Source organism: Microplitis demolitor, chromosome 2, assembly GCF_026212275.2.
Source record: "Microplitis demolitor isolate Queensland-Clemson2020A chromosome 2, iyMicDemo2.1a, whole genome shotgun sequence".
NCBI classification, from domain to species: Eukaryota; Metazoa; Arthropoda; class Insecta; order Hymenoptera; family Braconidae; genus Microplitis; species Microplitis demolitor.
Window position 1 is genome coordinate 21,901,432 of NC_068546.1, and position 13,562 is coordinate 21,914,993.

General features: G+C 34.5%; 1 protein-coding gene across 7 annotated transcripts in view; it reads left to right on the plus strand.

Moving 5' to 3' along the window:
- Positions 1 to 11,796, plus strand: part of LOC103579676 (protein prickle) — a 69,484-nt gene extending 57,688 nt beyond the window's left edge. For 6 of the 7 annotated variants that reach the window (XM_053742774.1, XM_053742775.1, XM_014441026.2 and 3 more), the window contains 6 exons: positions 8,602 to 8,893; positions 8,973 to 9,509; positions 9,822 to 10,150; positions 10,249 to 10,569; positions 10,646 to 11,037; positions 11,186 to 11,796. In XM_053742774.1, coding sequence (XP_053598749.1) covers positions 8,602 to 8,893; positions 8,973 to 9,509; positions 9,822 to 10,150; positions 10,249 to 10,569; positions 10,646 to 11,037; positions 11,186 to 11,412 — 2,098 coding nt within the window. In that variant the 3' untranslated portion in view covers positions 11,413 to 11,796. Of the gene's footprint in view, positions 1 to 6,351; positions 7,821 to 8,601; positions 8,894 to 8,972; positions 9,510 to 9,821; positions 10,151 to 10,248; positions 10,570 to 10,645; positions 11,038 to 11,185 lie in introns of those variants that run through there. The other variant, XM_008561144.3, reaches the window with a different exon arrangement.
- The last annotated feature ends 1,766 nt before the right edge of the window (positions 11,797 to 13,562 follow it).

Consider the following 13,562-nt stretch of genomic DNA (forward strand, 5'->3'; position numbering starts at 1 on the left):
CGATCCTGTACATTGGTATCGTTTATGATTCACATAAGAGAGAAGTAAAGAAAACAGTGGAAGCGACACTTAAAAGCCGATGTCGGTTTACGTAATCTGAGGGTAGCACGAAAGATAAGGCCCTCGGGCTCATTCTCTTTCTCTTAAGCACGGATCCTTATATTCCAGCTCAAAATTACAGTCTCGATTTCTATACCTGGAAATAAGACCTTGCGGTTTCCTGCGCGCACGCCCTGAAGCTGAAGAAAGATAGTTCTCGAAAAATCTACTCTAAAAAACCATTCGACACTTGATTGCACCTCTGCTTAATCTCAGCTTCACAATATTATCCTTTATTTAATTTTTTTTATTGCGTGTCTGCGTCTAATTGGCTGCGCAATAAAAACCGAGATAGAACAAGAGATTGATAAACAATGCCACTCAATAAACTAGCTATCGTAAAATAATGTTTACAAATAAGAGCCTTTGGGGTTATAATATGCGTAGCTATTTATTCAATTTGTCCTGTAACTACCTCCTTATATTGCTTCCATCGGATAATTACGTCCACAGGGTAAACCAAGTTTGCTATATATACAAACATGATCGTCGTCACGCGTCGCTCTTTATACTATGTTCGAACTTTATTTTTATTCCATACGGACGAGTTACCACAGAATAGTATATTAGAGGGACATGGCAAGAATTCTTGTGGTCTTAAGGAATCTAATCGGGATATATCCTGATTCTACTGTGATCATCATGTGAAAGTAAAAAGAGGTAAAACATGTGAAACCAATATATATATAGATGTATAAATGAGCTACGGTATATACAATATATACAACAGCTGAATTGGTATTCCGGTGGATGGCTTGACCAGTTTACTTCAACAGATATAGAATGTCAATTTGATTTATTCGTGTTGCGTGAATTACGATTCGTGTGCGTGCATATGCATAACGAGTTCATGATATCTACATTATTTTCATTTAGATTCGTATATATGTATATATCGATATGTATGTATATATGATGTTAATTTTTCATGGTGACTATAGGGGTCTAGCGACTGGTTCATGGTTATCCCGGTTTCGCGACACCGTCAGCATTATATAGTGACGTTAAGACGTCGGTTGGACACTTAAAAATGGCGCCCACGACTTCTAGATCGTAAAATATAATTACCCATCTCTGCAAGAAATGGTCGGCGCACCAATGTCCAGATCGTGCATTCCTATGTATTTTATGTGTCTTGTAAATTCTTTCGCCATTTTGTTTATCAGTAAAAAAGAAAACAAAACAAAATGGACAATAAGATTTTCAATGAAACAAATCTATTCTAATTAAGACGCTGTTACAGTCAGTGGAAATTAACTAACGTTATAATTATTATCGAACGAACAGTTGTAATTGAAAGTTATAGATACAAGCAACATATAAATTTAAAGTGTAAGCATCAATTCAAGAGAATCGTAACCTGTAGATGTTTTCATACACGAACGAGTACTGAAGAACAGATCAAGATAAGATTTTTAATTTAATCCCGTATGAAAATAAGATATATGATTAAAATATATGTAAAAATATATGATATCACAAAATATACCTGGCCAATTTGACTATATTTTCTGATATATTTTTTTTTATATTCACAAATATAATATTCATATATACGAGTCCGTATATGTTTAGCATATATAAAATATATATGTCAATCATATATAAAAAATATATTTTTATCATACATAAAAATATATATTTCTATCATATACGGCAAATATATTCTGATCATATATAAAAACATATATTTATATTGTGTATAGAAAAAAAAATTTCTTATTCATATATAAATAATATAACCATATACATATATACGCCGAATAAAATATATGCTAAAATATAACAAAGAAAATATATGGTGCCATATATAATATAAATTATACGCAACCATATATTTCATTTCATATATAAATTTTATATTTTTTTAATATAAAAAGAAATATATCAATACAATATATTATAAGGTAAATGTAAATGTATATCCTTCATATAAAAAACATATAAGTTACATATATGGTATACATATAATATATCATATATTTTTCTGTTGCATATGATTTTATATATTCTAACCATATATTGTTTTTTCATAGGGGATAAGTATCTGGTTTTGCTTCATATATATTTTCAAAAGATTAATTAATTAAAATATTCGTCCCTGTCATCAAAAGTATAAACATCAGTTTGATAAGTGACGAAAGTACAAATCGTACTGTCATGTCAAAGCGAATTCTATTTGTTGACTCGGATATCACTGGGTCTACCACCTGGAGTGCAGGATAATCAACGCCGGTTTACGATACGAGATTTCAAGGATGCCAATGTCCTCCGGATACTCATCAAGGCCAGTGCACTCACTCGCAATATTCATGCAGTTATTTCATACTTTTCTTCGTATATATTATTCTTTTTCTTTTTTTTTTTTTTTCTTTTTATCGGACGAAACTTTCCCATATCAGACTTGAAGTGTGTCAAGTGTATTAAAGTTTACATTTAATATTCAGTCGATCTACATATGCAGTATATATGCAAACGTCTTATGAATTTTGTGTGACTTTTGAACGCAGTACTTTGTCCGAGAAACGTTGGATGTTTATTGGACAACATAGGTAAACCGGATCTCTGGCAGCTGATCGGAATCACACACGAGTATGTCTGATGAAACTGAAGAGAGGAAAGGAGAAAGCCATCCCCGAGGAATTTGAATTTTAAAAAATTATGTTTTATTAATAATCTACGTAATTCTAGAAGGAGTTTCGTTGAGTAAATTAAATATAACTGTAATATATATATATATATATATATAATATATATACATATATGTTTACAAAATGATAAAGTATCAATTATGAGAAATAACTTGGGAAAATAAATGTTTCTACACTGATTTCATTTCAGATCTGTGTATGATGCATTATTTAGTTCCTTACTCAAGTCAAGGATGCCAATATATGTTCAGTATATGTATATATATGTATATAGATGGTATACAGCGCGTCGCGGCACGTCCCGACAGGATCACGTAGGTCCGAGCCTCATCAAGGCCCATCAGAGTCAAGTCTGCAATCTGCATAATTTCATTCTAAATCTCTTATCCTTTTGAGCAACTGCTTGTATATTACTACTTGCATACTCCTGGACATGGTATATAGACTCATATGCCCAAGGGCATCTCTTCCACAGGAATTTTACCTTTCATTTCATCCCAGCTTCTGGATATATATTTCTTCCTGTCAAAGAATAACAAACGGCTTTTTTGGATCTGAAGGCTACTTTGCTGTCCTTTGGTGTACGCTAGTGGTAACTTGCGATGTCAAAAACCCAGTTGTGTCAACAGTAAACTTGCCAGCATATTTGCCGACTCGTTAAGAATACCCAAAGTGTGGTGACAATAGGGTGGATGGTAAATATTGGAGAGTAAGATCTTTTCAAGAGTCACTTTCTCATCTGCAGACTCTTCCTCTGGGTATCAGCAGAATTTATTCCCATTGAAATATGACCCTTATTAGTTTAAATTCAATTTATTTGTTGCTTATCGGGTATCATATAATGATATGGGTATTTAATTTAATATTATAAAGTGTTGGTGATTTTATAGACTCGTACGCCAGTTTAGCTCGACGGTACTCAGGAAGTTGTAATGAATGCCAGGAGCTGTGGGAAGAGGCCAGAAGGTTTCCGACTACTGCGCAACTAACGTAAACCGTGGAATCGCAAACGCGTGCACATTTTATAATACCGTATCTATTTATAAATATATGTATATATATATATGTATATATATTTCTTGTACACCTGTTCTAATCTCCTTGTATGTGACACAGGCCTCTTGAGGCGCGATCTCTGACCTAAGATGATTTGTGATAAGATCTGGAATCTTATTTCATCCTCGGTAACTCTGAATTGCCTGCTCGCGCTCGCATAAAAGAAGAATGTGAAGCTGCTCTCACTTCAAAGGCTTATAAAAGATACAGCCGACAGATTTTAATAGAACTCATGTCTATCAGAGAGTCCAATCATTTTTTTTATACAGGATGTAATGGAAAATTTTTAAAATACTACAGAAAAATGTATTATTGAGCGGGGTATTAAAATAACTCATTGATACGCGCATCTAAATGATGTATAGATTTTTTTTCAATTACTATGTTGCAAATAATTTACAAACAGGTTATTTGATTTTCGCGATAATTACAATCAAATATATCATTAAATTTGTTGATTTTCTCGTCGTGGACTAGCGCGCGCACTTATCCCCACTGTGATAGTCTGCACGCACCAAACACCGGAATGCAATGACTTTTCTTTATCATATATAATGATCTTGAAGAATACTATAACTATGAAAATATTTCTTGAAGGCTGTTTAATTGTCTGTAATTAGCATCAACTTTTTCAATGGAAAATTTTGTTTCAGTTAATTTTTCTTTAACTGTTACCATTTATTATTGTATAGAAAAAAAAAACTTTTGTAGAAACAATATTTTTTCGAGTGATCAATCGATATAATTGCATTTTTAATCTCATGTGTAACGCAAAAAATATTTTTCTTGACACAGAAAAAAATCATTTCTTGACGCAAGAAATATTTTGCTGTAGGAACTGAAGAAAAAACCATTTTTTGAAATTAGTGGTTTGCACTTGGAATTATTGAATATCCACTTTTTAAAAATTAATTTGTGAAATTTATGGTAACAGTTACAATATATTATGGGAATGGTTCCCATACTGCATGGTAACCGGTTTTTTTTAAATGTTGATTATAGGAACAACACCCATATATATTATGGTAATCATTCCTATAATTATGGGTATAATTCCCATATGGTATCGGAATAGTTCCTATGGAATTATGGTAAACGTTACTATAATATCATGGTAACCATTACCATATACACTTAGGAACCGTTATAATGTGGTTATAGGATTGGTTCCTATTTGCTTATGGGAACTATTCCTATGAGTATGGTAATCGTTACCATGATTTTTTCACATGCGATATAGGAACTGTTCCCATACTTATGGAAACTTTTCCCAGAAAGTATGGGTCTATATCCCATAATCCCAAGTAATCATTACCATAACGGTATGGGATATTTCATAAACGTACTAGGAACAGTTACCATAATTTTTTCTCCTTGTGGATAGTCACTATTTCTACAGCCATAACCACTAATTCAGCCAGTGGTTCCCAGTGAATATTAACTTATTCGAAGTGAATTTCACTGATTCATATTTAGAGAGTAAATAGTACTGGTTACTGTTCTGCTTAGCAGTCGACGAAATGTATATGGAAAAATAAATTTTAATATGACTGATTGATATTAGAACAGAAGTAAGTCATTGCTTAACACTTACTATTACTTTTTAAACAGTAACCAATACTGTGCTACTGGTTACTGTTAAAATAGCCATCGTTCATAGTTTAAACAGCACAGCTCTTATTTTTTTATAGAATTCACTATTTAGTGACAGAAATAGTTACTGAGATCTCGTAGTTCTCATTAATCTCCAGAAAAGTCTTCAGTCCCTGACATGATCAGTTACTAACTTCATATATGTCTGTTTTCAAAAATAGTAAAAACATATTCTGCAGAAAATCGAAATTCGTTCACATTACTACTAAAAAATCACGATATCTTGAAATAAATTCTCTTTTTTTCGATTAAAAAAATTATCCGTCTGAAATCTTCAAATTTTTCATCAAAAATCAACTAAGAATTTTTAAAATCATAATTTCTGATGGTTAAAACATACAATGACTAATTTTTTTTTTCTATCAAAAAAAAAAAAAAAAAAAAAAAAAACACACATTATTCATAGAAACAATCGAGTCCTGTCAAATTGACTATTAAGTGATTGGTTTTTATCCGAACGGAGACTTTGAAGATTTCATAATAACACAATAAAAAATGAGTTGTTTTCTCGATATAGACTAGACAGGATCTATGGAGATCGATTGACTCGCAAGACACAAACATGCCTCTCACGTTTGGAGCTTACTCGTTTATTTTGCCCAAGGCGTCGGAACTCCAATACACCATATATATATTCATTTCTAATATATAAATATATACATATATACTGGTGAAGTAGACAGTGGTAGTGTTGCGGGAAAAAGAGGAAAAGAGAGGGTAGGCGTAAACGCTTTTAGTTCCACACATACATATTCGTATCCAACGTTCTCCAGTTATCTCTTTCTTTCAGAAGGTGCCGAGTTAAAAGACTTTTTCCCTCTTTCTTCATCACGGACTCCCTTCCTTGAGGCCCGCGGGGCCCCACTATACGACTTGGGGCTAAACGACCAAAGAACACTCTACTCAGTGTCCGCGCAACCGTAAGCGATCGTGCAAGTTTACAGTGAGTTTATTACCAAGTTAACTCCATTGTATTACGTGCCCATCTCATGGATCATCGCGTCTGTGAAAAATCAATGATTAAATTTTAAAACAATGCCTCCATCAATTAATATCAACCATCATTACTTTTAACTGTTCACTTACGCGCAATAGTGTTTTATTATAATTGATATGGATATTTTTTAAGGATAGATGGTATTGAGAGAAAAATAAGTTGTGGTAGCCAATGAATAGCTTAAAAAAAAATAAGTAATAATTGCAGACAGTGAGTTGCATCTCTCGATACAAAGATTGACTAATTTCGATGTGAAAGACAAAATAAAAAGGAGTAAATGGTATTAGTGGGATGAAAAACGACACGCGAGGCAATCACGTAAGAAAGCAATAGCCGGCTGGCGATTCACGATGTGAGTGGAGAAATAAACCGAGAAGTGAGCCAACTGCCGACCAAGTGGCTTGTCTGGAGTTCGGAGATACGCGACTTGTATTAAAACGTTAATCTTTCCTCCACTACCGGTTATTTATACATATTTCTACTTGTTTTGCTTTATCTCATACTAACTAAAGGTGTAGTATTTTTTGACACAGGCCCTGCCCTGATATTCATCCACAACTTTATCTTTATTGCATTTTCAGTGTAGTATATTTATATATATAGAAGACATTACATCTGCCAAGTGTAATTTCGCGCCTGCAAAAGGATTATTACCCTGGTTTTTGGTTTTATTATCAGCATACTAGATAATCAGCAGAGAATATCATAAAGATATGTATATATATCAGTAGATTTAAGGAAGCATCGTCTGGAAAAAAGTTATTGGGGAGCAAAGAAGAAGATAAGGTGTCAGAGACGATAAGGAAGGATGCAGCCATTGGATTATCCGGAAAAGAGTGTATCGAGATGTCGAGCTTGGCTAGAAGGAGGCAGACAAGTTTGCTCTTTGGCTCGAAACGCTGGTGGGCAACAGGATGCTGGGCGACACGCGGCCATCAAGAAGCTTATTTGCGAAAGCTATATGGCAGAAAGAACACCGAAGCTAATGTCAATGCTGCCCTGGATCTCCAAGAACCGGCAAGCTGGATTACCTGCTCGTCCCCGTCTTCAAGAGCACCCTTTGATAATCATGACAAGCCAGGATGTTACCTCGAAGACATTATAAGAGGCAATGGAGTGGCAGCAGGCCAAGAGTGTGCTGGTGCGAGTGAGGAAGTTGTTGGTGCTTCGGTGCTGGTCAGCCCGCGAGCCAGTCCCACAGAAAAATGCGTTCAATTTCTTACCGGTGCGCGTGTCTGCGTTCCGCACGATTACTTAAGCGATTCGGTCAATCATCAGCTACACCAGAATCCAAGACTCTCAAGGTGTACTGAGTTCAACGAATACAATATTGATGGCGTTGTTAACTCCGGCTATCAGGATGAGTAAGTCCATTTGCTATCATCATCCTCTTGCGAATGGAACCAGACCTTTTTTTAAGACAACCACAGAAAAGGAAATAAAAATAAGTTATAATAAATGTATATACGGGTAAAACAAATTTGTAGTAACAGAACCGTGACGCCCCTTTACTTTTTTCCCTCCTCGTGGGAATTTACGTTTTCTTTTCCAAGGTCATTGTCGTTCAATAAACCATAGTAATTTTTAATATCTCTGGGATATTTATTTTATTCAGTTTTAAAAATCTACCATCGGCAGACGATCGACAGGAATATTAATTCTCTAAAACTCGAATAGTTAACGAGTTAACCTGCGCTCTGTAGCACTCGTTAGGATGAGCACCTGCGGCTTCTTCTCGAGATTCATGATTTTATTTCATGACAGCTCTTATATGTTTCGGGTTTCCTTTTTCATTTACATTAATTCATCCCTAACTTTTTTTACTCCGCGTTATCTCGTCCCGCATTTCTCGCTTCTTAGCCTTCTTCAGTAGGGCTGTATATTAAGTAAGATTCGATTTTATTAAATTGGATCCGCACGCGCGTCTTCATTGCGCAATACCCGTTGATTTACTGGCTGCAAATCGCCCACAGCGATTAGACCAGAAAATTATCCGCCGTAAGCTTAATTGCCACGACGCCCTTCAAGATAATCTTAATAAAAACAGCCAACTATACGAGACTATAATCCAACCGTCTATATTTTATTAATACCGGATTTAAACTAGCTTACAATATAATTATTATATTATTATTTGCTTAACAGGAAGGTGTGCAGAAGTTGCAGATGTCCAAGAGAAGACCATCACCGAACGAGTGTCAAGACAGCGGACTCGTCGATGGCAATGGCAATGGCATTTCAAAGCAGCAGCACGTCATCTCCTGGCGGCGGCACTATTCCTCCTCATCAAGAACCGTTTAAGAGTCCGATTGAAGCAGCACCTGTACTTCAAGACCCTCTTATTCATCACCATCAAAGACTTTCTCAGAGCGACGACGATAGCGGCTGCGCACTCGAAGAATACACATGGGTACCACCAGGCCTCAGACCCGACCAGGTAATTATCAGTGTTTTAAAATATTTTTCGTACGAAAAACTGCCTCAGTAACCAACAACTCAACCGTTTTTACCTGCAGGTTCATCTGTACTTTAGTTCACTACCTGAGGAAAAGATTCCTTACGTTGGTAGTGCGGGGGAAAGAGAACGAGTGAAGCAGCTGCTACAACAGTTGCCGCCTCATGACAACGAGGCGAGATACTGCAGTGGTCTTAGCGAGGAGGAAAAACGAGAGCTTCGCGTGTTTGCTGCTCAAAGGAAACGTGAAGCTCTTGGTCGAGGACATGCGAGTCAAGTAGAACGACCTCACGGTAACGATTGTCGTGAGTGCGGCAGGCCAATAACCGCAGGAGAAATGGCGATAGGTGCCAGCAGAGCTGGACCCACGGCACTTTGGCACCCAGCATGTTTTATTTGTTGTATTTGTAAGCAGCTCTTGGTTGATCTCATTTACTTCTGGCGTGAAGGCAGACTTTACTGTGGAAGGCATCACGCAGAAACTTTAAAACCAAGATGCTGTGCTTGTGATGAGATTATTCTAGCAGATGAATGTACTGAGGCTGAAGGCAGAGCTTGGCATATGAGGCACTTTGCATGCCTCGAATGTGATCGACAGGTATAATTTTACTATTTTTGCTCTGGATTATTACAAAAAATCTTAAACTCGCCTGACCAGCTCTAAAACTTCGCTCTATTTTCGAGCTCTTGACGCAGTTTTTTGACCTCTAGAATTAAAAAAAAATTTTTAACATTTGATAAATAATATTATGACTTATTTTTTCTACTACTGACATTTAAAAAAAATTGTCATCAATTAGTTCGACGATTTGGATCTTAGAAAAAATCTCGAAAATCGAAATTTCTTAGCGGAAATTTCGAATAATTAATCATACTACAGTAGTTTAATATTCTTTCTCTTCATGTCCAGCTCGGTGGTCAACGTTACGTTATGCGTGAAGGTCGGCCTTACTGTCTTCACTGTTTTGACGCCTCTTTTGCCGAGTATTGTGACAGCTGTGGTGAGCCGATCGGTGTAGATCAAGGTCAGATGTCACATGAAGGTCAACACTGGCACGCTACTGAAGCCTGCTTCTGTTGCGCTACTTGCCGAACTTCGCTTCTTGGTCGACCTTTTTTACCGCGAAGAGGCGCGATTTATTGCAGTATTGCCTGCAGCAAAGGTGAGCCACCGACGACACCCAGTGATTCGTCTGCTGGACCTCCACTTGCGCCACCACCGCCCTCTTCATTTCCAAAGTAAGCTAAAAATAAATTATCACATCATCTTCAATGCGTTTTTGTTATTTTAGGTTCAAAATTTATTTTTTTTTACTTAATGCTGTATTTTATTTCAGACAAAACAGGAAACCGCCACCTCCAACACCAAGTGAAGGATCTTCTAGCCCGCCATTATCAACCAGGCATCATACAATTGCGTATACCTCTGGTTCAGCTAGAAACTCTCCTAGAGTTTCAAGGAAACACTACCAAGGCTCTACATCACTTGCAACAACTCCTACACAAATTTCTTGTCTAGATTTCCCATGTGAAAGCCTACCGAATGCTGGTTCACGATCTGGCGGCTTGGATCGAGTAATTTTAGAACGCAATCTCGAGAGGCTTTTGCAGGAGCGCAATACACATACGGAAGAAACGAACCCAAGTGAACTTGGAAGGTATATTTAAATTTTTGAATCTTCGTAGCTAATAAATCCTTTAAATATTTTATTTATTTATTCATAATTTTCAAAGGTTGATGCAAGCAAGAGATCGTGAACCATTACGCTGTGTACAAAACTCAACGCCGACTCATGCATCAAGTATGCCAGAGTTACCTCCACCCCCTCATTTACTGCCACAATCGACGACAATTTCACCGCAAACGCCTCCGCCTCCGTCGCCACCGCCTCTTCCTCATTTAATACCAAACGTACCGACTGACACGACGGACCTCTGTGGTAATCCTGCTCCAATAACAGATCCACCTACGCCAACATCCAGGCGAGTTAGATTTGAAGGAGACGAAGCGCAAGGAACTTCATCTACGATGCCACTGGCGACTGCGTGTTCATCTTCGCCGTCCAAACACAATGTTCCGCGGTCGCGGAGTTTGCAGCCTGAACAAGTAGCCAGCACATCTTGGGGTAAATATTCATTTTTATTAATAAAAGCGTTTGAATTAGAAAATCTAACCGAAACCAATAACTTCCCGCCTTTTTTTAAATTTTAAATTTCTAAAGCGGGAAATTTAAAAAATGTACACTTTATTAATAGATAATTAAATTATTACAGAAAATGTTGGCCGAGTTACAAGACATGATGATGAAGAAAGTTGTTGTTCGACATGTAGCTCATCTAGTAGCTCTGACGAAGCCACGGCATACGCACTACCACCCAGAAGAGCTTATGGAGGTGTTAGAATATCTTACGTACCCAATGATGCAGTTGCATGTGCAAGGAGACGCGGCCAAACTCTGTCACAATCTCAAAAGGAAGCTGACAAATGTATTTTATCCTGATTACTGTTAATTTTATTATTATATTTTATTAAAATTAATAATAATGATCAAATTAATTGTTTATTATTTGAATATAAATACAGTCGAATTCCATTAACTCGGACAGTTAGTCTACGGAGGAGCGCGAATTTCCTAAAAATTCCGACTTATCGAATGCCAGTTCTCTTTTAATGGAATTCGACTTAATGGAGTTCGACTGTACAAAAAAAAATTTATTTAATTGATCATTGCATATCATTAAAAATAATTATAGAATTGTATTATTTGCTTTTCATAAGCTTTTGTATATAAATATAGCATTTTATTTCTTGTATACTTTTAGTATTAAGAAGATAATTTTAAATAGTTTATTTTAGTGTTAAAATCATATTGATTTTTTTGTAAATATAAATGGGCAATACATTTACACTAATAATGTATTAAAAAAATTTGCTACTACTTATATATCAATTTATTTTTTTTATTTATTTTATCACCTAATTTGCTATGGATTATTTACAAACTCCTAATAAAATTAATAACCTTACAGATTAAATATAAAAATTGTTATCATTGTTATTATTTATGAATTGTAAAAACCAGATTATCAAGTTATTTTTTACGACAACAAAAACACTTGAATATTTCCAGTATTTGCAATTTATTTTATGGGATTGTAAAATATATAATAATCGAAACCTCATATAAAAAAAAAACATATACCTTCTGTCTGTATATTATATGACATTAAGGCCCGAAAAGTTTCTTTTTTTGGATATTTTTTTTATTGAGGCTGGTGACTGTCGGAATGCCATAAAAGCTTCAATTATGGGGCATTAAATTTGAAATAAATCAAATCGCGTGTGGAATGGCTGCAAATGATACAGTAAAATTTTTTTTTATTTTATTCTTTAGATTATGAATTAAAATTTCATGACAAAACCTGCAGTTGTTTTGCAATAAATTTTTTATTCTTCCGTTCAGCCGAAAAATTTCAAATTCTACTTGAGAAATTGTCGGTTTTAAAATAACAGAATTTAACGAGGCTTGACATTATAGTTGATAATAACAAGGAAGAGATTCAAGTAAATTTTTCAAGAGCTAAAAAGAAAAAATAAATTCGTTGAAGCCGGAAATTTCTCATGTGTCGATATTAAATCCATAAAAATTCAAATTTTACTAATTCTCTTACATGCAAAAAAAAATTCATTTCAAAAAAGTTGACATCCCAGGTAGCACATTTGCTTTTGTGACATCTATAAGATATCAGTTTTTAGAATACTTTTTGACTTGTCGATAAGGCATCAATATGTTGACAAAAAAATCAGAAATTTATGTCACTGAAAAAATACATATTTGGAAGATTTAAAACAAGTGACAACAAAAAATAGATTATGATTAGTGATAAAAAAAGTCATCTAAACGACTTTTCAATTGACATGAGACAGGAAAAACAACACAAATTTTTTCTGTTTTCGGATCAACATTTGCATGTCGTATTCATATCAAAAAAGATGACTCTGAGAAAAAAAAAATTTTTCTTGTCCAAAAGGACAAGTAGCACAGAGTCAACTTTAAGATGTCTTTTAAAAAAAAGACATCTTAAAGTTGACTCTGTGCTACTTGGGTTATAGAACTTCAAGTTGAATTTTTTTCGAATTTTAATCATTTTTTTATCAAAAAAATTGACAACTTTTTTTTCATTATTAAAAATTAACGCTTCATTAAACAATTATAGTGAAAATTCAATAAAAGAACAATTATATTATTTATCATCTATTAAAAATATAAATTTAATTTAATGTTCAATTTAAAATGAAATTATTGATTCCAAAATTGACTTTTATTAGAATTTATCGTCATATTTTTATCGCCAATAAAGAAAATAAAATCTTAAAAAAAAAAAAAAAAAAGATGCTGAAAAACTTGTTATGTAAACTTAAATTTACACATCAATAAAAAAGATAATAAAAAAAAATATCTGAATTGATACTTTGATAACTAAAAAATTAGGAAAAGTCGGGTTTTTTTTTACATAAAAAATGAAAGTTATCTTTTATATTAAAACAAACTAATATAATTTTTTGTCCCTAAGATAAATAAGGAAGTTGTTAATCAATTTACATTTCGGCACGTGGCCCTTGAAGGGACGATAGAAAAAAAAATATCAT